The 27,009-nt window shown below is 46.6% G+C and overlaps 1 protein-coding gene across 1 annotated transcript in view; it reads right to left on the reverse strand.

The window, feature by feature from the left end:
- The window catches only part of PRKCB (protein kinase C beta), a 180,830-nt gene continuing 153,821 nt past the window's right edge, over positions 1–27,009 (reverse strand). Inside the window, 2 exon segments of the mRNA XM_033166417.1 lie at positions 1–696; positions 24,368–24,508. Of these exon segments, the coding sequence (XP_033022308.1) occupies positions 544–696; positions 24,368–24,508 (294 nt within the window). The 3' untranslated portion in view covers positions 1–543.

The raw sequence follows: 27,009 nt of genomic DNA on the forward strand, positions 1-27,009 counted from the left end.
TAGATTTCAAAAGATAAGCAAGTTTATGAAGCAGACGTCTTCACATCAACAGGGTTGACTCGGTTCAGTTCTGGCTTAAACAGAAACAAATGAACAGAAAGAATCTTGGGGAACAAGGTCACAGTCATTGCAAAATGCTGTGGCACGACGGCTGAGGATATTGACCATGCTTAGCATTCAAATAAGACAAGAAAACACTGGCATTTCAGTTTCATTTGAAAATACAAAGACAGTAGTAAAGTTGATATTTTGAGACAATACTCTTTGACATGTTTCAAAACTCTAGTGGTAGTTTAGCCAACTAGCTAGAGATTCTAGAAACGCTATTCCTTTTGCAGACTAGTCAAAGAACAAACCATATATTGCACACACAGAGGAGAAGTGGCCAAAGACAGACATCCCTCTCTTCTCCAACGAGGGCATGTGGATGTCGGAACGGATGCACCATTAACCCCGGAAGACTCGTGTCCATATATACAAGGCAATCTGGAATTCAGGACTGTGATTACAAAAGCAGAGGACCAGAAGGATTTGCCACGTCGCCTAAACATTAATGACAAACTCAGGGTTAGTGTAGGAGAATCCTGCAAACTCGTTCTGGTCCAAGTTCATGATGAAGAGTTTGTCGGTGGGTGTGAGTTCCACAGGCTGCCTCGTGAACTCCTTATCGAAGTTGGAAGTGTCGTGTTTGTCTTTCTGTTGGATGAAAAGCACAGGGTTAAAAAGGGAGGCCGAGGGAATGGAGTGGGGGAGCAGGGCAAAAAACTTGCCCCCCCCCATTCTGATTTCGAAGGAGATATATTGATGTGCCATCGCCGTGGACCTGCAGCAGTCACTGAGAGACAGTGGGCTCTGTGTCTCCGCAGGGATAAATATCCCCTTGTTTTGGACCAATCTTGCTACTTCCAAAAATGTGAGCAATGGTTACAATCCAAATGTGTGCACACAACCATCTAGGAAGAGCAGATTTCTACTGCTTCTTCTGCGGCCTGAGTTCGCAAAGCATTTTTTAAGGCATGGATAGGGAACCTCAGGTCTGAGAGCCAAAGCACTGCCCCCCTCTGGTCAATCTGGCCCTCAGGACTCCCCGCAAACTATGCTCTTCTTGCTGGCCTGTTCCACATGCTCCTCAAGTACTTTTGCCGGGCTGCAGTTTGTCCAAATTGTGATAATGCCTCTTGCTCGTCTGGAGTCGGTGGGTGCCAAAAACTTGTGTGTGCCTGGAATGTTGCCTAAGTGTACACAGGTAACGGTCATGCCTATTGCTCCTCCCACTTTTGACTCTGGCCACGCCCACCACTGACATGTGGCCTGCAGAAAGTTGCCCACAAGTAAAGGTGGCCTCACTAATTTTAAAGCTTTCTAAGCTGGTGAGGCTTGTGGTCTGATCCCAAGCATATGCTAATTTACTCAGAATGGAGATGATCTTTAGTGGTAAGCAGGTATGAAGCATGAGCTGGGAGTTCCCAGCTGGACACATCATTATGTGGCCTCAGGTATACCTTGGTTCCCGCAGCCTCAGTCCCCCCTTCTGTAATTTGGGCGCAATAATCTGCTGGAGTGGATCATTATGAGAGTTACAGAGACAATATATGTGCAGCACTTTGAGCAAGCTAGAAATTCAATGCAATAATAGTATATAGGAGTGCTGCTTATTTTCTATTCTTATTAATAATACTATTAATGGAATGCATTTTTGATAGGGAAAAAGTGGGCTAGGAGTTTGGTGATGAGAATTGCTGCTCAGTAAACAGTCAGACTCACTCCCATCCCCTCGAGTGTGTGTGCACTCAACCCCTCCCTCCAGCACAGCCTACGAGTTTTATGTTTTATATATCAATTTTCAAACATTCTTGGGAAAGGCCATGCATTAAATTGGACATCATTCCAGGTAGTGACATATTTATGCAGGGTGTGTGTTTGCAGGAGGAAACAGTGAAAAACAGCAACACAGAGAGAAACATTTTTTTCCATCTTGCATTGTATTGAATATCCCTAGAACGATGCTACTGCCCTTACAGAGGAGACATGAAGTCATTCTCCTGTACGTGGTGATGAAGATGAAAATGATAGCAGCAGTAGTAGGAATAATAATAATAATAATAATAATAATAATAATAATAATAGCAGCAGTCATAGTAGTTTCTTATCATGCAAACGTTTCACTGAAACACAGATTTGCAATACAGAGTTCGGAAATGATTTGGTGAAAGAAGCATCCCTGTAAAACACAGTAAACAAGAGCCAGAAAACAATGCATAAATGTTTCTGTTGCACCAAGGAGAGCATTTTGCATGCTGAGGGCAGAGCTCTGAGGGCAGCAGGGGGAACCTGCAGCCCTTCGGACATGGCTGGGATTCCACAGATGTTGGTCAACACCCAGGGATAATAACAGGAATTGTAGGCCAATGACATCTGGGTGTCTACAGATTCACAGTTCTTGCGCTACACCTTGTGGACAGAAGCACTCTTTCATATCAATGGCACTGGTGCAAAAGGACACCCTTGTTATTGGTGCTCATTGCTTGTTTTGTTATGTACATACCTTCTACGAGGAAGCCAATCCAGGGATTCCCTGCCCAAATTCTAGTTATGCAATTAATAATGGTGCTGCAGTGGAAGGGGAACCCTAGACGGCATCCAACCTGGTGCCCACCAGATGTTTTGGGGAACATGCTTGCTGGTTTCCCACAGGCACTGGTTGGCCACTATGAGAACAGGACTAGATGGGCCACTGGTTGATCCAGCAAGCTCTTCTGATGTTCTTAGGAAAGTCTCATGGTCGATGGCTTCCCTTCAATTAGAGACTGGGTGGAAGACAGGGGTGGTGAGTACATGCATACACACATAGCTCAGTGGCAGAGCATCTGCCTTGCATGCAGAAGGTCTCAAGTTCAATCCCTGGCAGCTCCAGGTAGGGCTGGGAGGGAACCCTGCCTGAAATCCTGGAGAGCCATTGCCTATCTGTGTAGACCAGGCTTCCTCAAACTTGTCAGATGTTTTGAGACTACAGTTCCCATCATCCGTGACCACTGGTCCTGCTAGGTCGGGAAGCCTGGTGTAGACAATACTGAGCTAGATGGACCAGGCATCTGATTCAGTATAAAGCAGCTTCCTATATTCCTACGCAGGAGAACCCTTGAATGTACATTCTCGGGATCAGAGCTAGTTTTTTTATTATTTAAAAAAAAGTACAAATATTTGCCAAACAATAATCACTTTCTATAATTTCTCTTGGATTCTATAGCCATTAAGGTTGTCAAAATTTGGAAGCACTCCAGAGGTTCTGGCCCTCCCAGAGAGGCCTTTGCTTGGTGATTGCATCATAGTAGGTCTGTCACATACCCACATCTAAACTATGGGGGCTGGAGCAGCTGAACCAGCATTCACAGCCTCCGGTATTACTCCTGCCTGGCTGCTGATTAAATGCCAACATGGCTGAAGTCATTAGGACCATATGAATGTGCAAACTTCTGTGGGATGAACTTTTTCACCAGCCTACGAATGTGTTGTAGAGCATGTAGTAAAATGGCCACCTATTAAGGACCCTGATGGGTGAAACATCCAATCACATATTTAACGTAGGTGTTTTCTGACACACAGCTGAGATGATGATAGACTCTCATGTTGCAAAGGTCTGACTTTTCAATGAGAAGTTGTGCAAGCCATAGCTCATCACTTAAGTTTCTATTTGTGATGTGGCCCAGGAAGTCGGAAGCTGTGATGTCACCACCTGCCTGTGATTGCCATGAGAGCATTCCATGCAAATCGATTGGGAAGGGCCATAGCTCAAAGGAAGAGCAGCTGCTTGGCATGCTGAAGGCCCCAGATTCAATCCCTGCCACCCTCAGGTCAAATAATCTTTGATAAAAACTAAGCAAGCATAGCAGGATGATGTTGTAGTCCAAAACATCTGGAGGGCACCAGGTTGGAGAAGCTGGTTAAATTATGTTGGTCATAAAGGAGTCTTGGAACAGGGCTCTGTCCCCTGACCACATAACTTACCCCTATGAGCGCCATCCCTTTAGTAGCCAAGAGTAGTTTTCTCTTGCAGCAGGGTCCTCTTACACCCTCCAAAGCTTCATTTATTCAGTAGGAGCTGAAATACCTTGGAGGAATGTCATCAACCCCAGTAGGAAGGACGTGGTCAGATGGGCCAATGACTTGAGTTGATTGATGGCCAAACCCATTTCTTGGTGGTTTCATCACTCTCTGACTGACCTCAGCTATTTGTCCCAAGCCATCCCCATTACCATTAGTGCTTAAACAAGGAATTAGCTCATCTCTTTGCACATTCAGTATCTTATAAAGGTTGGATCTGGGCTGAAGCAGTCTATATTTTGAGCCCTGATGAGATTCTAACCATTTTAAGGGATCCCCACCTTAGGTATAACAATCCTGTCTGAGAGACATTAAAGAAATAAAAAAGTTTCAGGCTGGCTCCACATCTTCCCAAACTCAGAGAATGAGTCAACATATACCTTACATATTTACCAAGTGCTTGTTTAAGATAACAAGGGAGACCAAGATAAAAAGAGAAGTTTGTTTCAAAAACGGCGGCAGGCATGTTTAGGTATTCAGTGGGTTGGTTGCACCAGGAATACTGATGTTACTGAGGGCCACTGCCCAATAATATTTTTTTTGGGCAGCACCATCTGTTGCATGTTTACTTGGAGCTGCCTTCTGCCAAGTTGGATCAATGGTCCATCTATCTCTGTAGTGTCTACACTGACTGGCAGCAGTTCCCCAGTGTTTCAGGCAGGGGAGGCTCCCAGCCCTAGCTAAAGGTGTCAAGGACTGAGCCTGGGGACCTTCTGCAGTGAAAGCAGATGGTCTACCACTAAGCGAAGATTCTAGTCCTCATGATTTTGAATAGAAGGCTGATTTAAATAGGAACACAGGAAGCTACCTTATCCTAACCACCAATCTACCCAGCTCAGTATTGTTTACACTGACTGGCAGTGGCTCTCCAGGGTTTCAGGAAGGAGACATTCCCAGCCATACTTATAGATGCTTCCAGGGATTGAACCTGGGACCTTCTGTATGCAGAGCAAGTGCTCTGCCACCAATCCATGGCCCTTACTCAAATGCAATGAGACCGACTCCCAGCTCCAAACTGCAATCCAAGTCAGACCCATTGACTTACTCCTAGGTAAGTGAGTGTAAGATTGCAGCAACGGTCAACTCATTGCATTCCGTGGGAAAACCCAAGTAGCCATTTGCTCAGCTTTAAATAGCAGGTTTCATGGGGATAGCTCTGGTGTGTGTGTGTGCTCAGACATGGAGCTTTAAAGTGAGGACTTGTACCTGGAAAGAGTGGGGCAAAAGGTAAGTGCAGATAAGTCCATCATCAGATACATCCCAAGGCTGCTAATTGCTCACAAGGACATCTGCCTCCAGAGCAAAACCACAGGCTGCTGATGTCTCATGCAATGACCAGGTGGGACCTGATGAGGCAAACACTTTGGGGTTACCCCCCCCCCCATCAAAAACATCACCAACAGTTTTGAAATACCTAGCAGAGGAAGGCTGCTTCCTTTGTGGAGAACGAGAGAGCAACGGTATGATCTTCTGTTCTTTGGCTTGAGCGAAGTTAGGCCTTATGGCAGGCATAGGCAAACTTGGCCCTCCAGAAGTTTTGGGACTACAACTCCCATCATCCCTAGCTAACAGGACCAGTGGTCAGGGATGACGGGAATTGTAGTCTCAAAACATCTGGAGGGCCGAGTTTGCCTATGCCTGCCTTATGGCTTCTTATGCCGGCTGTTCAATAGTTGGGCAGGAGACAAAGTCACAGCACCTTCCCTTTCTAGCGGGGAGCCCATCCAATTTTTGCATATATTTACTGGGCAGAGAACATGGAATTCAGTTCAGCAAAGGAGCATGCTAATTGGACCACCCAGATCTTTCCACCTTGCTCAAGAAGGGTTGACTAGTGACACACCTATTGTGCAAACCTGGTTGATTGCCAGCCTCAGAGTTGCTGCACTGGGTCAATGTTAATAGTAGGGATGGGGAATGGGGACAAGAGTGTTCATCTGGATCCATCCAAAAGCATATTAAGTCCAAGCGGCTTAAATGTTATTGTAAGATGTGAATTCGTGGCTCCCAGACCAGGCTGCTCCAGGTATGAAGATGCTACAGATAGCTTGCATCCTGTCCTGATGGGTTACGTTCTCTCAGAAGGTCCTAATGAACCCAGAAGCTCAAAGGGTCCACCACTGTGATGAGTTTCTTGGAGGAAGGCTTTTTATTTTGAGATTAGGCTGCTCATCAGTACCTGTTAGGCTCTTCCACCCAGACTTTCTAGAGCAGGGGTCCCCAAACTAAGGCCCGGGGGCCGGATGTGGCCCAATCACCTTCTAAATCCGGCCCACGGACGGTCCGGGAATCAGCATGTTTTTACATGAGTAGAATGTGTGCTTTTATTTAAAATGCATCTCTGGGTTATTTGTGAGGCATAGGAATTCGTTCACTCCCCCCCCCCCAAAAAAAATATAGCTCGGCCAAGGGCTGAGGGACAGTGGACTGGCCCCCTGCTGAAAAAGTTTGCTGACCCCTGTTCTAGAGTATAAAACTGTTTAGATAGAATTTCTCACAAACTGAAATGCAGACCTGAAATTTCAGTCTGGAGAGGGGAGCACTTTCCTTTCTTTTTCCTTAAAAAAATAAAATCTGATCTCATCAAACAATTTTGTAAAAGCAATAATAAGGCCTCGTTGAAAGAACACTTTCAGGCTCACAACTTTAAGAACTTCACATGCCAAGTTTAGTAGTTTAGTTCAGGCTTCCCCAACCTTGTGCCCTCCCAATGTTTTGAACTACAATTCACATTGAACCCAGCATCATATGGCCATGCTAGCTGAGGCTGATAGGAGTTGTAGTCCAAAACATCTGGAAGGCACCAGGTTGCGTTGGAAAGCTGGTTTAGACCCTGGAGTATAATTCTGAGCACCCACACCTGGAAATGCTTTCAAATTTGAACCCTGTAAATTGTTTGCAAACAGATTCGAGCTGTGATTCTGCTTGCAATTTTCTTCTGCAGTAACCCCCATGCTTATCACCATACTGTCATTTAGTCTCGTTTACAAATAAATTGAGCTTTCCTCCAACCAAGATTTCTGACTCTTTATTTTATAATTGTATCTGGAAAAAAAAAATTGGCACATGAACAACTCAAAGCAAACGGTAAGTGAAGAACCCCTCCCCACCCCCCAGAGAGAATAAAAGGTGTCAGAGTCAGCATCAGAGTCTTAAAAGAACCCATTTCATTTTCCTTTAAGGTTGCCAGCACTACTGGCAAAGGAGAATTCCAGTGGCAAGTCTTTGTTACTTTCAGAAGATTAGTTGAGACAATAAAATAAAATAAAAATAAAATAAAATAAAATACAGCTTCAGTCAAGTTACACAAATACTGTTTGGACTTTTAAATATCAGCTTCATTTTAGTAAAAATACTCAGGTTTTTGACACACATAAAGCGCAGTGGAACAGACAGGAGTTTGTCGATTTGGCAACTGGACAGACAGCACCCCACCCCACCCCAAACACTTTTAAGGAAAGAAACCCACAAAGGTTTGATAGGGTAACGTCGACACCGTGACATGAGTGGTAGATACTAGGGTGACCATTGGTTCCAAAGCATTCACAGGAAATCCTGCCATCTTGTTCAGCTTTGCCAGACCAGATTGTAGCCGACTGATGGGTTAGGAGCAAGGAATTGACTGACACAGCCCTGCCTGCGTGTGATACTGTTCTTTCTTTCAGGGAGCTCAGGCATCAGTTTGCGTGTCATTAGAAATTAGCCTGAAACTCTGGGAGCCCACACTGAGCCGCAGCCTCTGCTTGGGAGGAAGCCCCTGGTCAACTTGCTTGCCACCAGCTCAGCATCAACCTGGGCTGAGAAGTAGGATGTCACTGGCCCCTTTGGGCTGCAAACCACAGAAAACGGACAGTGAGAAGTTCTCTCTCTCTCTCTCTCTCTCTCGCTCTCTCTCATGCAACCCAGAGCTTCGCAACTTAAGGAGGAGCATATGATGCTGCCTGGCAAAGAGTTAGACCCACCGGGTCCAGCTAGCTCAGAATTGTCTACACGGATCAGCAGCAGTGGCTCTCTGGGGTTTCAGACAGGGAATGTTTCCAGCCCTTCCTGCAGATGCCATTGGTGACTGATGTTCTGCATGCCAAGCAGCTGCTCTACCACTAAGCTACAGCACGGAAAATCTGCCAGTTTCAGTTCCCCTCAAGTTCTCGTTTATCCAATCTTCAGATGACTTCTCCACATTTCCAAATCGGTTTGCAATTTTTATTTTTATTTTTAAAAGGCCTCAAGAAAATTCACCACCATTTAAAGGTTTATCCTCACTTATTTTTTTTTTACCCTGCTCTTTCCAGGCACAGCTCTGCGCTTTTAAGTTACATGTCCGAGTGTCCTTTTTTGGCCATGAAGACTTCCCTACAAAAAGACCCTGCTCTTTAAAGCTGAAGTGCAACAAATGGCAATTATGGTTTTCCATGGATTATTTTCAGGAGGAGAGTTCCGGAGGAGACAAAAGGATGCTCAGACATGTAGCTTTAAAGTACGGACCATGTCTGGAAAGCGTTGAGGAAAGAAAGGTAAGTGTGTATATGCCCTGAGTGCAAATATCTCCTAATATGCACATTTTTTTGTATGCAATTTTCCCATAGTGTGGGAAGCAGGACGTTGGACTTGAGGGACCTTTGGCCTGATCCAGTTTCAGGGCACTCCTTAGTTTCTTAGGGACAAAATAAACAACACAGTGTCTCAAGCCAGTGTGGTGTAGTGGTTAAGAGTGGTAGACTCGTAATCTGGGGAACCAGGTTCGCGTCTCCACTCCTCCACCTGCAGCTGCTGGGTGACCTTGGGCTAGTCACACTTCTCTGAAGTCTCTTAACCTCACTCACCTCACAGAGTGTTTGTTGTGGGGGAGGAAGGGAAAGGAGAATGTTAGCCGCTTTGAGACTCCTTCGGGTAGTGAAAAGCGGGATATCAAATCCAAACTCTTCTTCTTCTTCTTCTTCAAGCCATGTGTTAAAATGCAGTCCCTGTCAGATTCCTGTCAAGTTATTTCTGGGAATGCATGTGCACAATTTAAAGTGAAACATGGGATGGAAGCGGGGAGGTTGAACCTAAGAACAGCCTCCTGGATCAGGCCAATGGCCCATCTAGTCCAGCATCCTGTTCTCACAGCGGCCAACCAGATGCCCCTTATGGGAAACCCACAAGCAGGACCCAAGCGCAAGAGCGGCTCTCCCATCCTGTGGTTTGCAGCAACTGGTAGCTGGAAGCATTGCTGTCTCTGTTCATGAAGGCAGAGCACAGCCATCCTGGCTAGTAGCCACCAATAGCCCTCTCCTGCATGTATTTGTCTAATCCCCCTTTAAAGCCATCCAAGTTGATGACAATCGCTGTCTCCTGTAAAAGCAGAGTTTGCCTATGTGCTGTGTAAATAAGTACTTAATGCTGACTCTTTACCTTGCTCTCCCTTCCCCCAAAGCATCCTGGGAACTGTAGTTTGATGAGGAGGCTGAAAATGCTCTGTAAGAGATCATCCCATCCCTAACAATTCCCAAGGGTCCTCGGGGATAATGCTCATAAGAACGCAAGAAAATCCTGCTGGATCAGGCCAGTGGCTCATCTAGTCCAACATCCTAGTGGCTCATTTAGTCGATTTCCCATAGGCCAACCAGATGCTTGTGGGAAACCAGCAAGTAGGATTCGAGCACAAGAACCCTCTCCCCTTCTGTGGCCTCCAGCAACTGCTATTCAGTTTGTGTATGTGTAGATCCAGGCATGCCCCACCCCAAGTCTCCTTCATTTCATGGAGATTTATGGGGTCCTACATCCTGGTTGTACCTCCACATGCAAGACCACAGGGAGAAAACTCAGCACCATCAACTTGCAATGCAAAGGCAATCTGCAGTCGTTCCTGTGCAGCTGCAGTAAAAAATGGCTGTGGGCTGCATCTGCATTCAGGCTGGATTCGGTCGGGTTGCAAGGACTCGAAAGGAAACTGGTTCGTGTGTGCTGAATGACCCCCCCCCAAGTTTCCCCAACTTCTTCTGGAGATAGCACCCTTTGAAAAAAATGCGGGAGGGATTCTGGAATGAATTTTTTAAAAAAGCAAGCAAAAGAGCCCATCCTGCAAAAGTGAAAAGGCAGTAACAGCTGGTCCTTTTGCAAAGTACATAACAGAGGCAGGGAAGGATGGCAGCATCTGCAGGATTTCTACAAATTATTAAATTAATCCACTGCTTGTCCCCTAATCTAGGGGTGGGGAAACCATGACTCTCCAGATGTTGTTGGACTGCAACTCCCAGCAGTCCCAGCCAGCATGGGCTAAGGTCAGAGATGATGGGATGTGGAGTCCAGCCACATATGGAGGGCCACAGCCCCCCTGCTCTAAAACAAGGACTAGGTAGGTTTTCTCAGGCTGATTTTGAAACAAATTGGCTTTCTTCCCAAGCCTTGTGTCCCATCCCAAGTGTTATTAAGCCTACAGAAATGAGCATCTTTCTCCCCCCCCCCAGTCTTTGAAACATGGTCATGCTAGTATCACCACAAAATAAATTCAGATTGTGATGGCTAATGGTTTGCAACAAAGGATGTCACCACAACAGCTGCTGGGAGCAGATGGTAATGGATGCGGGAGGGTGATGCTTATGGTCTACAATGGCTACTTAGCTCTTGACTTCAGCTTTAAAAAACTCAGAGTTACAAAAGGAAAATCCTTCGAATTCTGATTGGTCAATGTTCCTGATGACTTCCTGGTCGGGTGGTGTTAAGACAGGTGGGTGGCGAGTGAAAAACCGGTCGAAGTTTTCGGCGTTTCGTCCGCACTATGAAAGGGGAAAAAAAGAACTCATGGTAGGTGGCGAAAAGGGGGAAAGAAAAGCGGGAGGAGGAGAAGAAAAAAACAACAACCGAAATGCAAAAGTTGGAGGTGGTTTTTGCCACATCCCCACCCCGCCCTAAACTCCACCCCCCCACCCCCACCCCTGGTGGTCAGGCAAAGTATCTCCAAATGAGCAAAACGAGGTGAACGGAAAAAAAGAAGAATAAACAATGCAAAATACTTATGACTCCTTTAGCAGGAGGGTGGATCTGATTGCAACCGCGGAGTATTTTGTTATGGATGTGCTGGGGAACTGATAAGCTGTCAGCCAGTCACCCGGCAAGTAATTGTAGGAGAAGGATGAGATGACAAGGCAATTACTTGCAGAACTCCACCAGCCACATGCAATACCGTACCTGTCCCAGAATGTGCCACATGCATGGGAAGGTGTGTGTGGGGGTGGGGGTGGCGGCATCTCTCTTTTGGAAAAACAAACACATTATACTTGTATATCGTGCTCCTGCACAGAGTTCTCCATCGTCTACCATCCAAGGGACAGATCAGGTTCACACCCTCTTAGCTTCAGCCAGGCTGCAGCCTCAGGTGTCCCCAGACCGCACCCTCTTGCAAATAAAATAAAATAAGAGACTGGCATTTCAGCAACATACTTCCCGGGACCAGCGCCCCCTGCTCCATTTTAAGCCCAATTTAAAAACTGGCCACTCAATCTGACAAGGCACCAAGGGGACACCACTACTGAGAAACACTGCACACTACTGGGCACATAGGTTCACCCCAATCTCCCCTAAGCAAGACCAGGAAATCTGCTATGAGAACAATAGTATTTCAGTTACCAAGGAGTCCAAACTAGGCATGATGACACACCTGTCTGTTTACCCCTCTTCCCTTCCGACTGTAACATTGAGTCGTAAGCCCTCATCTTGAATATTTTCCAGGCCCTTCCCCCACCCCACCTCACATGAATGGCTGCTTCTGGAAGGGAAGGAAACTGAGGAAAGGACGACGTCACACATGGCAGGGAGGACCAAACTGGTCAAGATAACAAGCCAGATGTGACTGTAGTTGTACGATCCCCTCGCCCCCACAGTTGATTGCAAGTGCAGACACTATAATGTCTACTTTGAGGCTGGGTTCCTTGGAGGAAGAGTTTGATCAACCAGTCATTACAGCGTCTCTGCTTAGTCATTTCATTGAGCAGCACCACTTATGCAAATACTTAGGATTTAATTTCATGAAAACACTTACGGCACACCCATTTTGAGACAAATCAAGTTTCAGCGGCTGAGGGCCACTGTTTGTAAGAACCAAAGATCAAAGAAGAAATCCAGCATGGTTTCAGTTTCTCTCTGTTTCCCAAGTTTTTCCCATTAATTTGTGATTTCCACCCCCCCCAAAAAGAAGTCTGCATGAAAATTTGTTTGCATTTCCCTGAGAGTGTGCGTTTTTGCATGTGATTCTGTCTAATGCAAGAATATATATTTTTTGCAACCAATTTTCCCAACAGAAGGTAGTTTTGAACATTATTGTCACCAGGATATGCATTTTTAGAGAATGGCACCATAAAATTCAGACCAGTGTGGATTTCCAAGGATAGCCATGTGCTTCAGTTCGTTCATTGCCCAGGAATTGCAAACTGAGTACATCCAAAGTAACAAGAGAACAGGAAAAAATTATCTCCCTGCTTACTCCCCACCCCATCCCTATAATCCAAGCCTTTGCTTGTGCCTACTGGGCTGTTTGGGTTGCGATCTATCAGCTCTGAAAAGAGGACCTTTAAGTGTCTAGCTCATACATTGCAAGCTCAGAGAAGATGCTTTTAAGGGAACACAAGAACATCTTCTATGGGATTCGACTCTGCCAATCAAAGGGCCTGTCAGCGTCAGCATTAATGGCTTCCCTTTAATGGTGACTGAACCGTTGTTCATATCAAACGGACCATCTAAGCCTTGCTCTCTTGGCGTGATGCCCTCAGAGGAAATGGAGGCGCTTAGAAGTACACCCCCCCCTCCACGAACACACAGTTTTTTAACAGTAGCCACTCATCCCAGGCAGTAGCTTTTCTCGCTGCTGTTTTTTTTTTTAACCCCCTGCATGGTATTTAACTTTCATTTGCTAAGAAAAACAATTTGCATTTTTAATAAACGTAACAGCAGGCTCTTAAAAAAAATTAATTATTCAAGGCAAACACTTGCAAACTGTCAAGCCTCTTCAGCTTCTCGCAACTGGGAGCTTGTAGCGGGGAAAGGAGGCTACTCTGGGGTCCACCTATTCCTTCCCCAAATCCCACGACCACCACATGATCTTTCAGCAAAAGGTGCCACACCACCAACCTTCCTTTCCAGAGATCCAAGCAGAAAGCTGTTCCCATCATGCTGAGTCCACTGGAACCCAGAAAGTGGCCTCATGCCAGGTTCCAACATTTGCCCATCAAGCAGATTAATGCCAACTCTGAGGGGTATTGGCCCTCCAGTGTCATAGGCAGAAAAGGTCTTCTCTCTCTCTCTCTCTCTCTCTCTCTCTCTCTCTCTCGCCATAACCAGAGATTGAACCCACAACCTTTTCCATGAAAAGCACAATCATTTTGTCTACTAGTGAAATACAGTCCCTCCCCATAACCATTGAAGGTAGAGTTGACTGAGGTCTGATTTCAGCAAAGACATTTACCATGGGCTAGAGTTGGAAGGTACCCAAGGATCATCTAATCCAACCCCCTGCCATGCAGGAATTGCAGCTAAATAATTCGTGACAGATGACCACCCAACTTCTGCTTAAAAACCTCCAATGAAGGAGAGTCCAACACATGGGTAGGCAAACTAAGGCCCAATCACCTTCCAAATCCAGCCCACGGACAGTTTGGAATCAGTGTGTTTTTTAATGAGTAGAATGTGCTCTTTTATTTAAAACGCATCTCTGGGTTATTTGTGGGGCCTGCCTGGTGTTTTTACATGAGTAGAATGTGTGCTTTAATTTAAAATGCATCTCTGGGTTATTTGTGGGGCGTAGGAATTTGTTCATTATTATTTTTTCAAAATATAGTCCTACCCCCCCCCCCAAGGTCTGAGGGACAGTGGACCGGACCCCTGCTGAAAATGTTTGGTCCAACACCTTCCAAGGAAGTCTCTTGGATTCTTTTGGAATCTTAGGAAAGGTTGGATTCTTTTAGAACCTGCAGCTGTATCCAATCTAGTGCTAGGTTAAAGTCACTTAGCGGTATACTTGTTCCACTGGTTTTGCACCAGTGAAATGTTGTTGCACGAGATAACGCATAAGCAGGTTGCTGGCAACTTTGTGGCAGAACAGATTGCGAAATCCGTGGTGCAATCAGTTTCTGTTAGTGCAGGTATGGCGTTGGATTCATCTGTTGTGCAACACTAAAACTCACTTTGCACTACAGGACAGAGAGTGTTGGATAGAGCCCTATGCCTGGAAAATCCAAGAGTTAATTCCAATTACCAAAGAGGCCTATTGAAAATATGTGTAGAGCAGATATGCCATGTTTTGGCTTGTGGTCTCTGGAAGCACAGATAGCCTGAAACCTGGATATGCCCCCTGCCACAAGGAGAACCCAATTTCCTAAGGCTAGTGGGGGCTGCTAACTTCTAGATATCTGGTCCTGCTGAAATAAATAAAAGGAGAGGGGCCTTTTCAGGGGTGGTTTCTCCCTAGATAGGCTCCCAGGCAAGCCCTGGTTCAAATCTCAATTATGCCCCAACTAGGAACATGGGAAGATGCCATATACCAAGTAAGACCTATGGTCCATCTAGCCCAGTGTTGTCTACACTGGCTGGCAGTGGGTTTCCAGGGTTTGAGGCAGGGACTGTATCCAAGCCCTTCCTGTAGATGCCATTGGGGGTTGAACCTGGGACTTCCTGCACACAAAGCAGATTGTGCTGTTATCGAAGGTGAACTGCTCTAGAAGCTGTGCTTACACCATGTTGGCACTCAAGATAACCCTTTCATTAATCAAAAGCTGCTGTGGTTCTGGGCTCATACATGTTTAGATAAGCCTGCTTTGATATACTAATTGGCTTGCTTTGATGGTACCCTTATCCATGGGAACTGGGATGTTGGGCTCCAAGTACAGAAGAGGAACTATCTATAATGTTTTGAGTACCGGCCACCTGCACCCTTGCTGTGGAGCCCGTCCCATGGAAGGCTTTGAGCTGGGGCAAGGGGAACTGACAGGCTGCTGTGCTGTAAGCCTATGCCCTTCTTCATAAAAGCATTAGAACTGGCCATTCTGGTGTCTTTTGGATCCTTCCTCGGAACTCCTGCATCTCACAAACTCCCACAAGCTTTCCTCCAGCTCTGCGACTGTGGCTTGGGTTTACAACACAGGCGCTCTGCCAATGGCCCTTCCCCAAGCTGGTCAAGCTCTCAGCTTCCACTTCTTCCCTCTTCAATAATGGTTTACCAAAGAGCGTTATCGGGAAAATCTCTAAAACCATGTCAGGGAAGCACTTCAGAGATTCTGCAGCGTTCTATAGTGTGACAAGTGTCACTCTTACCCAGGGGCTGGTGGGAAAGCAAAGCATGTTTGGGGAAGGAGCAAGAGCCCCTCTTTACACCCCCCCCCCTTTGAGTGCAGGAGCCAAACAGCAATCCTGTAACAAAGGTGCAAGGTTGCTCCTGCCATTTTCATTTTGGATAGCGGAGTCTGCAGCTCACAGCTGCAAGAGAAGGAGTTTTATCAGCACGTGCACTGAAGCTTATCTTCCCAAGAAACATTCACAGGGTCTCTAAGTGGTGGATGCGCAGAATGGCCGTAAAAGGTAGCCACCTGCCTATATGTCTGTGTTTTTCTTTAAGCATCTATTTTGGGGGGGTGGGGGTGGGGGGTGGTTATTAAGCCTTGGACGTTTTTGAAAGCTGCTTCAAGCGCCTTCTCCAGAAGCCACAAGTCTGCAACCGCGGAGAACTTCTTTTACACATGATTCACGTCCCAGAAGACAGCTTCAAAGACATTCGTCTCCTCTAACCTGACCTGACAGCGGCAAGTCTCACGGAGAATGACATTCGGAAATCAAAATGATTGAACAGCTCATGTGCCCCCGCGCTGTTCCCAGGAGCCCTTGCTTCCATGCAGGCATGTGTGTGTGTGTGTGTGTGTGTGTGTGATACCATGTCATAATCATAGAATCACAGAACTGTAGAGTTGGAAGGGGACCCCAAGGGTCATCTAGCTCAGTTGCCTGTGTTGTAGGAATCAGCCCCCTTAAGACAGATGGAAAGCCCCTACTTAGCAGCACCATTCACGGATCAAATCTGAACATGGGGAATAACTGTCGAGAGGCATTCATGGTGGCTCTTGATGTTTGCTTACCGCCTTGGAGGTTCACCAAACAGCTGACCTGAAAAAAGGTTTACTTAGCAGCAAAAGGGGCAAGTGTTTCTGTGGACAAGCATTTGTAGGCTAGGCTTGGGGAGTGGGAAATGAAATGCAGAATGGTTATTTACTGACCAAAATAAATTATCATCCTATAAGATACTTAAGGCCAATCCCCTCCAACCTATTGTCCCTATTGTTTTTTTAGCAGGACAGCATCTGCACTTTGGAACTCCCTGCCTATTGACATCAGGCAAGCACTTTCACTGTGCTCTTTCTGGTGCCTGCTAAAAAAACATTCTTGTTTACACAAGCCTACCCAGATGTTTCAAAAGTTTTAATCTGTTCTCAGCCTATTGTTATTTTGACTTCCTGCAAGTTTTACATTATTGTTAATTCTTCTTATTTTTTTGTCTTTTTTTGTGTAAACCATCTTGAGGTTTTTCTACATTTTAGTGGCGTATAAAATTTAAGAATCGGCCAGCCGGGCTCCCCGCTACATGGGCAGGCAGTGCACAGTGCAGTCTCGTGAACACCTCCACGCCTCGTCCCTGCTCTCACTCAGTGTGCTGGCAAAGGACTCAGCACCACAGGATGGACTAATGGTCTGATTCAGTACAAGGCAGCTTCCTATAGTCCTATGCTCCAAAAACTCAGTCATGTCTTGAAAGTGGCTTTAGCATCTGAAACAGAAGAGGAAAAAGGCAAGCCTAGGCCAGGCAGCAGTGTGGCAGGAAGCTGTACCTGCTTCTGTAAGCCTCACACGCCTGCCAGCTCAGCCTGCTCCTGGACGTGCAGCTAAACCTTTGAAAATGCACTTGTCACTGCCTGTTAGCTTCAGAAGCGCCTGGTGCAGCAGAGACATCAGGCAGGGCACCTGACAACACTGGCAGTAAAGGATGAAGGCTGTGTCTCTCCTCCTCCTCCTCCCTGTTTCAGAATGAGGAATTACGAGGAAAGGCTTTCTGCACTTGCAACACAGCCTTCACCAACCTGGTGCCGCCCAGATGTTCTGGGAACTACAGCTCCCAGGTGTTTTGGATTACTACAGTGCCGTCATCCTGGCCGGGGCTGATGGGAGTTGTCGTTCATCTCAACAACACGAGGCTGGGGGAGGCTGGCATGATGGTTATGTATCCCAACAAGATCCACCATCAGTGGTTCTCAAAGTGGGAGGTAGGATTACTTGTTGTTGTTGTTGTTGTTCAGTCGTGTCCGACTCTTCGTGACCCCATGGACCAGAGTACGCCAGGCACGCCTATCCTTCACTGCCTCCCGCAGTTTGGCCAAACTCATGCCAGTCGCTTCGAGAACACTGTCCAACCATCTCATCCTCTGTCGTCCCCTTCTCCTTGTGCCCTCCATCTTTCCCAACATCAGGGTCTTTTCTAGGGAGTCTTCTAGGATTACTTAGGGGGCAGCTAAGAGGCAAGGGGGTGGCCAGGGGAGCTGTAAATGACTATCAGGCTTTGATAAGTTGGCATCGCTGGATCAAGTACATCGGTCTTGTTGAATTAGTTAAACTAAATGGTTTTAGCAGTATTTTTAATAAGTGTACAATTAATTGTCACTTTTGAATTTTATTGGTTTATTGTCTTCTTTAGTGGGTCATGCAAACCACTGTTCTGAATAACGTTGGGGATGAGTTTATGGAACCAAGGGGGGAGGGCTGAAAAAGTTTGGGAACTACTGTGATACACCCCACATCTCCCCCTCCCCCCGCAGCACCTGGTATTCAGAGATGGAGTGAAGCATTTAGCTACCAGGGCTTCAGCTGTTGATCCTTAACAAAACTCCTGGAAACTGCTAAGATTTCTAGGACCACCCGAGACGCAGAATATGAGGGCTGCAAGCTCGCAATGACGGCTGCAGCTCCAGCGCCATTGCCTGAAATGACCTTGATGGGGTGCTGTAGTGCATATTTAAAAGAACTGTACCCCTGGGGTGTGCGCGAGCATGTCTCTGCTTTCCCACAGAATGTAATTCAGCTTTTGTCCCTTGTATGGTTGAGATGTGACCACTGACCCTCGTTCCTCAAAGCGTTATGCAGCTCCATCCAGAAATAAACACTTTCACTCGCCAGCTGCACCCCACACAAGCTGCAAACTCTTAATTGGATTGATTGATCCAGCAAGCAGCAAGCCTGTCATGGACTGGTTCATGGGTAGGCAAACTAAGGCCTGGGGGCCAGATCCGGCCCAATCGCCTTCTCAATCCGGCCTGCGGACGGTCCGGGAATCAGCATGTTTTTACATGAGTAGAATGTGTCCTTTTATTTAAAATGCATCTCTGGGTTATTTGTGGGGCATAGGAATTCGTTCATTTATTTTTTATTTTTTCAAAATATAGTCCGGCCCCCCACAAGGTCTGAGGGACAGTGGACCGGCCCCCTGCTGAAAAAGTTTGCTGACCCCTGGCACTGGTTGGTTGGGAGGAACCAGCTGTGGAACCCCCAAGGGAAGAAGGCTCAGAGCCGGGGGAGCAGTGGTGCGACAACTATGAGTGGTCAGAGGGAGAAGAGAGGGCAGACTGGGAGGAGGAGGTGTCGGAAGCTGAAGAGGGAACAGTAGTGAGTGGGGAGAGTCTGTGGCAAAGGGCAGTCCAGACTCAGAGGCAGAAGCTGAAGCAGGAGGGGAGGAAGACCAAGAGGCAGAGATGGGCCATGCATTGTGAAGAGGGACGCATGTCTCTCCCTCCTGCTGCGACAAGCTCCCCTTCCCGCTTGTCTCCCAGAACCAGAGGAGGCATAGCATTTGGTGATTATAACAAGCTTAATCCCATGGGCTTCAATACGTTTACTCTGAGTATGATTTCAAAGAGCCCTCCATTCCTTCTGGAATTTTGGCCAAGATGTGGCTGTCCTTAGTTGATGGATTTCCCTCACCATATTTCATTATTTTAGCACTGTTGCCTCTGTGATTGATGCTTTCTTGTTGGAATTTGGTTTCTTTAGTCATGTTATATTGGATTTCTTTTGAATGCATTGCATTTCATTTTATCACGGGAGCCACTTTGGAATCGTTTCATAAAGGAAAGAGGGATCTAGGCCACTTCATATAAATCAATAGGTCTGCATATCGCTGCCTTTGGGGAGATAATTTACAAATTAATAAAAAGCCATCACTCAGTACTATCAGGTCAGGACTATTGGGCTTTTTCTTTCTTTCTGGTGGCTTTGTAATTAGAAGTGTGCCTTTGACATTCAGCCCCCACTAATAAGAGTTTGCCCTTGCCCATTAAAACTGGCCCCTTCTGATTAAACAACTAACACATGAGTTGATTAATCTGCCCATTAAAATGATTACAGCTTGCAGCCCCACTAATTATATAGCTGAGCAATTAAAAAAAAAAAAAACCTTGCAAAGACAGAAGAAAATCTAGGGATATCTCCAACTAAGCTCTACTCAGAGTAAACCCACTGAAATTAATGAGAGGGCTTCAGAAACTTCTGCCTTCAAGATCCACCTCTAACCTTCAGGCGTTTGATCAGCATTTGTTGTGGAAATGGGGGGGGGGAGCATTTTCCTGTTTGCAATTTTAGATGAGGTCAAAGATACCTCTTGGGATGCAACTACAGTACATGAAACTCCCTACAAGAGGATTCCCCAACCTGGTGCCCTCCTGGTGCTTTGGACTACAACTCCCACCAGCCCCTGCCAGCACAGCCAGAATGGATCTGTAGTCCAAAGCTCTTAGACGGGTCTCCATGCCTTCTGCCTTATGTGGGTGGGTGGGTGGAGGTTATAGTGTAAAAGTGTAAAAAAAACAACCAGGAGGGCACCAGGTTGGCTGGCACCTAGGGGTTTTTGTTGATTAAGGGGCATTTAAATCTTGTGACATGGTGCCAAAAGTTAGCATCCCTGGGCTGAGTCACTTTTTCCCATAACACCTAGGGTTACTCACCTTGCACCCTGACATGACCAAATCCTCCCTTTCCTCACCAGCTGCTGCCAAGAAGGGAAGGGCACAAAGAAATGGAGAATGGAATGTCAGAGCACATGATCAGTGGCCCCAAATGTTATGGGGCAGAGCGGTGCGGGAGTCAACACAGGGGAGGCCCTGTTGGGTTGGCTGCATGGTTGGCGTTCAGTATGGTAGGGTCTTCTCAGTAGGCTTCCCATTTGCAGGACATCCTCCCTGAGAAGGCTCATCTGTCTCCCTCACTACTGGCCTTGAGGAGTAGTGGAAAAGCATTCCTGCATCCATGGGTACGGCAGCCGTGAAATTAAATAAAAAGAACTGAGGGGATGTGATTGCTTTTAATTTTCCCTACAGAGGCTCTAAACATTTTCAGATGGTTTTAAATTGTTATAAAATATGTTTTATTTTGTTTCTGTTGTACTGTACTCTGTATACCTTTAGGGAGGAAGGCGGGGGGGGGGGTAGAAATGTAATAAATCAATAAAAACACAGGCATGCCATTTTCAGAGGGAGCAATTTAACATCCCACCCTTTGAAATATCTAAGCCATAATAATAATAATAATAATAATAATAATAATAATAATAATAATAATAATAATTTATACCCCGCCCATCTGGCTGGGTCTCCCCGGCCACTCTGGGTGGCCTCCAACAAATATTAAAATACAATTCAAAGTCACAAATAAAAACTTCCCTAAACAGGGCTGCTTTCAGGTATTTTCTAAATGACAGGTAGTTGTTTATCTCTCTGACCCCTGGTGGGAGGGTGTTCCACAGGGCGGGCGCCACTACCGAGAAGGCCCTCTGCCTGGTCCCCTGTAGCTTTGCCCTACATCCAAAGAGGCCATCGCTCTGTAATGAAGACTGCAATCCTATGTTTACTTACTGGGGAGTAAGCCCCACTGAACTCAATGACGCTTACTTCTGCGTAGACACCTCTAGGATTGCACTATATACTTTGCAATTATTTGTAAGAAAGTTGCTGCACCCCCCTTGCCTGAGTTTTGCCTTCAGATCACACAGGCTCTCCAAGCCCCGGCTTCTATGTAAAGTAAAAAGTAATTTGATATTTTTTTTATAAAAAAAACCAACCACCACCAGCAGCCCATAATTATCTCAAGGAGAGCTGGTGTCAGGTTTGCTCCAAGCCACTTGGTATGCAGGGATGGCCGCGAAAGATCAGCCATGCACGACCCTGTCAGAACAGCCACTTCTACACAAACACAACCAATCTGTCAGGTTATTGGGGAGAGGAGGGGTTGGGGGGTGCTTCAAGGAACAGCGCTGGCCGCTCTCTGGTGCAGCACAAGGAACCAGGCACTCAAAGTAAAAAGACTGCAGGAGCGAGAGATGCAGGGAGTGCTTGACTTGGGAACAGGAGGCGGAAAAGTCAGAAAGAGGAAAGGAAGAGTCCAGCAATAACCAAAACAACTCGTGAGAAAAAGAGAGAAACATAGGAAGTTGCCTTATAGCGAGTCGCTGATCCAGCTAGCTCAATATTGTCCACACTGACTGGCAGCAGATCCCCAGAGGACCTTCCCAGCCCTAACTGGAAATATCAGGGTTGTGAACCTGAGACCTCCTGCATATAATGCAGGTGTCCTCCACCTCTGAGACATGGTTTTCTATGTAGGAACACAGGAAGCTGTCTCAATACAGAGGCAGGCCATTGGTACATCTAACTTAGTGACTGGCAGTGATTTTCAGTTGAGAGTCTCTTAAAGCCCTGCCTGCAGAATGAACTTGGGAACTTCTGAATGCACAGCCAGTACTTTGCCACGGAGCTACGGCTAGATGACTGGAAGTTGACAATAAGGACATAAGAGGAACCTGCTGGATCAGGCCAATGGCCCATCTAGTCTAGCATCTTCTTCTCACCACAGCCAGCCAGATGCTCGCGGGAAATCCACAAGCAGGATTTAAGCACAAGAGCAATGTTTGCCCCTGCTGTGGTTTTCAGCAACTGGCATACAGAAGCATTCTTGCCTCTGACCATGGAAGTAGAGCAAAGCCATCCTGGCTAGTAGCCATCAACAGCTTTTTTTGTCCATGAGTTTGTCTAGTCTTCATTTAAAGCCGTCTAGGTTGGTGGAAAATCACTGCCTCATGTGGGAGTGAGTTCCATAGTTCAACTATGCGCTGCATTAAGAATTACTTCTTTTTATGTGTCCCGAATCTCCCAACAGTCAGCTTCAGTAAGTTCTAGTATTAGGAGAGAGGGAGAAAAACTTCTTTCTATCCACTATCTCCAAACATTGCATAATTCTACAAATTTCCATCAAGTCGCCTCTTACTTCCCTTCTCTCTAAACTAAAAAGTCCCATAAGCTGCAATCTTTCTTCCTCAGGGAGAGGCTCCATCCTCTTCATCATTTCAATTGCCCCTTTCTGAACCTTTTCCAACTCTTCCGTACCCATTTTTGGGTGAGGCAACCAGAATCGTATGCTAGGATTCCAAGTGTGGTTGTACAAAGTTGGGGAGCACACTCCCTTTCCTTTTAGGCGTTTGCAGAAAGTGCCATTATACAGGGATCAGGCGCAGAACTGCTGGCCGAACACCAGGTCCTCTTTGGGATAAGAATTCTCCCTGGCTTTTGGCGCCTGCTCATAAAGTATTCAAGCTGCCGCCTGACAGCCTTTTACCTGCTGAGTGAATTACCACGTCATGAATGATTCAGGCGTACAGTACAGTTGCTGAGCTAGAGGTTCCGAGGGAGCAAAAAGGACCTTTTCTCAGCCCCTTCTCCAAGAAAAAGAGAGGTGTGTGTGGGGGGGGGGATGACAACTCCAACTCAGGTGCTGGTGGCAGAGATGGGACCCAGGATAGGAGACCCAGACAGACAAGCCAGTAAGAAAAGCCAATGGTGATTTGAACATTCAGAAGTCTTACAGTCTCAGTTGGGTGCCAGTGCAAAACTCTTAAGAAAAGGAAGGACTTTTTGTCCCTGTCCCTTTTCCCCCCCCCATCTCCCCCCCCCCCCGGTGAGCAGAGCATGGATTAAGGCTCCCATGTAGCCTGAGTTAATGAAACCCCACTTCTGGTCCTGCCTCTCTGCAGGCTTGTGATTTAAGAATGGCATTTTGGCCAGACAGAAACCAGCAGAGTGTTTTCCACAGACTGGCTAAAGGTTATGTTGTCTATACCTCCCATGGGCGACTTTCAGGAGACCTTGGCATCGCCACGTGGCCTTCTCGAGCCGAACGCACTTAGAGCTAATGCAAGAAAGTGATCACAGGTGCATCTTTCTCAGAGAACATGCACGTATCAGGCAAGCTTTTCGGAGCGGGTGCAGGGACATCCCATGCCTTGCCTTGGAAAAAAGAGAGCCAGGAACTCTGCTCCCCACATTGTAGCCGTTTTGTGGAGTTACAGAGAACTGTAAATCAACCCAGGCCTAGTTCTTGCAAACAGCAGCAGTGGAGGCCACCAACCTGCATCTCAGGTGGGAAGTGAATGATTCAAAGCTCATAGGATGCTGCCAGCATCTCTGACTGAATGCCTCCCCCCAAATGATTCCTTCATTAGGATGTCAGGGACCCAATATGTACTGGGGATTATTTTATTTGTATGGAGGGCTTAGGAGCCAACTTCTAGGCGCCGAGGTCCCTTTGATTCCCCCCAATAAAATATTTGAGGTCCCCCACCCCGTCGATATGCATTGCCATTCAAATGGTGTGCATGTGCCATGTCATGTGATTGATTGTGTGGGGCGGGGCTTACCTGTCCCGTCTCCAATATTTTATTCAAGTTTGCGCCCCTGATGGAGGGTATTCCCATCATGTGAGCCCCCATCCCGCAGTCTGTGACCCTACAGGATGACCACATCACAGCCTGCATGTGTGAATCAGTTAACAGAAAGCAGTCCTTAGTGTAGGACACCGACATAGTCACGGCTATAAGAAAGGGGACATGTTATTGTCTGGGTCAAGGAGGGGCTGTGATAACTGTGGCCACATCCACACCCAGCATTCCAAGCACCCTGATGCCCCTTTCAAGGCCATGTCTTCCCCTAAATAATCCCGAGAACTCTAGTTTGTTAAAGGGTGCAGGGAGTTGTTAGGAAAATCCTTTGCAGAGGTGCAATTCCCAGCGCCCTTGACAAACTGCAGTTCCCAGGTGTCTTTGGGGGGGAAGTTTCGAAAGTGGCACAAGAGTGCTTGAAATGTCCGCTGCAGATGCGAGGCGAGTGTCTCTGCTGGAAGAAGAGAAATGTGGCGGTGAGACGGGAGGGGAGAAACTTACAGCTTTGGGCTTGAAAGGAGGCTGGATCTCTTTCCGTTCAAGTTTGTCCCAATCGATGTAGCGGAAAAAGGCGTGCTCCCTGATATCGCGCTCTCCTTCAGGGCCGCACCCCAAACGCTTTGCTGGATGCTTGGTCATGAGCTTGGAGAGACAGAGGGGGAAAAACACATTTATTTGTTAAATAGCGAACCATTTGAGTTAGGTGGGCGACATCCATTCTGCTTTACCTGACACTGCGATGTCTTAACTGGATATATAGAACAGTCTGGGAGGCCTGCAAAGCTGCAAATGCTGGGATACGGCATATATTCTGGGCATGTCCCAAAATCAGAAAATTCTCGGGAGATATAGCAATGGCAATGGAAGTAACAACTGGCTATGCTTTGCCCACGGAGTCTCTAGTTTTCTTATTTGGCTATGTTAAAGAAACTGAATTAATAGAGGACAGGGAATTAATGCAAAACATCTTAGCTGCTGCCAGAATGATTATTTGTCTGAAATGGGGAAAAATGAAAACAGAGTCAATGGGAGAATGGATAACAACAATTTGGGACATAGTATGCATGGTTAAGTGAGAAACAGAGAGGGCAGACAACAATAGAATGTTTTTATCAAGAAATGGAGTGGTTTTTACAATGTACTGGAGTAATGTAAACCCATTTGTGTTACTTGGAACCTTGTAATATTAATTTATTATGTTCAATTTCAGTATGGAAATTTGTTCCTCTATGTTGAGTTCTAGTCATCCTTTCCTACTCTTATTTTTTTGGGTACCTGTATCTGCTACTATACATTGTTATGTGTATAAGTAAGTAAGTAAGCAAACAAAACAACAACCACCCCGTTCTGGTTCATGAGTGCTTTTAGAGAAGGCACAAGTGATAAAAATGGATGCAAACGACTCCCATTCTACAGCTGAAAGTGGATCAGAGGTTGGGCAAGATGTGGGGCTGCTTTTACCCGGCACCATGAAGAGGTAAGAAAGGCAGCTTTGTACTTTGAGGGCAATCTCTGCTAACCTGACGCTGCAAAAGCAATTAAGTGCAAAGACGGCCACCCGGTTTAGCACGGAGCCATCTCCATTCAGAATCTCTTTTTCATTAACACCAAGAACAGGGAGGGAATTGGCAGCGTCCGGCTCCGAAGGCTTCAGTTAATGAAACGGCACGTTCCACGAGAAAGGGACGAGGCATGAATTATTGCTCTTTATCGCTGGGATGTGCCTTCCAAGCAGCCAAGCAACATCTCTTCCCACCCCACCCCCCCTGCCCCCAACTCTCCAGCAAGAGGGGCAGGAAAAATAAAAAGTGAACCCAGAGACTCGGAAGAAACATTAATATCCTGGTGATGGTGGTACACGGCTCTGGCCCCAAGATAAGAGACAGACAGCAAGGGATGCAAAAGGCTAGATAAACCAAGGGGATATGAAAGAGAGTTCTGGTTTAAAGCCTGGGTGGGTAAAGCAAGCCTCTTGACACTTATAGGAGCTTAAGTGCAGTGAAGTGGCTAAAACGACAGAGACACAAGCTAGGAGGTCTCCAGTGCAAATATCACCTCTGCCAAAAGTGCCGTCAGTAATCCATAGCCCTTGACAAGCAACACTGGAAATTTTCTACGGCGAGAGACCACAGCTGCCTCCCTTGCGCTCCCAATCTGCTGCCCTCCAGATGTTTTGGACTACAACTCCCATCAGCCTCAGCCAACACAGCTGTGCTCCCATCAGCTTCAAAATTGCTGGTGGGGCCTGATGGGAGTTGTAGTTGAAAACATTGACAGTAGAACAGGTGGACATCCAGTGAGGCTGAATGCTGGTAGATTCAGGACCGAGAAAAGAAAAGAAAAGTACTTATTCACGCAGCACGTAAACTATGGGACTCACTTCCACAGGAGGCAGTGGCAGCCGTTAACTTGGATTGCTTTTAAAGAGGATTGGACAAATTCGTGGAATCATAGAATCATAGAGTTGTATAGTTGGAAGGGACCCTGAGGATCATCTAGTCCAACCCCCTGCAATACAGGAATATGCAGCTGTCCCCATACAGGGTTCGAACCTGCAACCTTGGAATTATCAGCACCATGCTCTAACCAACTGAGCTATCCAGGCTGACCTGGCGATTAGGCTGTCAATGGATTCTAGCTACGACGGCTATGCTCTGCCTCTATCATTGGAGGCAGCAATGCTTCTGAATACCAGTTGCTGGAAACCATAGCAGGGAGGGGGAAGTGCTCTTCTGCTTGGGTCCTGCTTGTGGTCTTCTAATTGGGGCATTTGGTTGGCCACTGTGAGAACAGGAAGTTGGACTAGATGGGCCATTGGCCTGATCCAGCAGTCTCTTCTCTTATGCTCTTAACACCTGGAAGGCTGAACTGCAATCTACATTTCAACAAGGGGAGATGATGCATTGAAGCAGCTGATTACCAGCACTCAATTGCTCAGGACTATTTTATGCTGTGTTGCAACAGGGACAGAAATTATATTTTCCAGGCTAATTCTAGCTGCCTTACCATTACAGTCATATCTCGGGTTACGGACGCTTCAGGTTGCGCGATTTCGGGTTGCGCACCGCACCGAACCCGGAAGTAACAGAACAGGTTACTTCCGGGTTCCGGCAATCGCGCATGCGCAGGAGCGCTAAATCATG

This window comes from Lacerta agilis, chromosome 13, assembly GCF_009819535.1.
Source record: "Lacerta agilis isolate rLacAgi1 chromosome 13, rLacAgi1.pri, whole genome shotgun sequence".
Classification (NCBI taxonomy): domain Eukaryota; kingdom Metazoa; phylum Chordata; class Lepidosauria; order Squamata; family Lacertidae; genus Lacerta; species Lacerta agilis.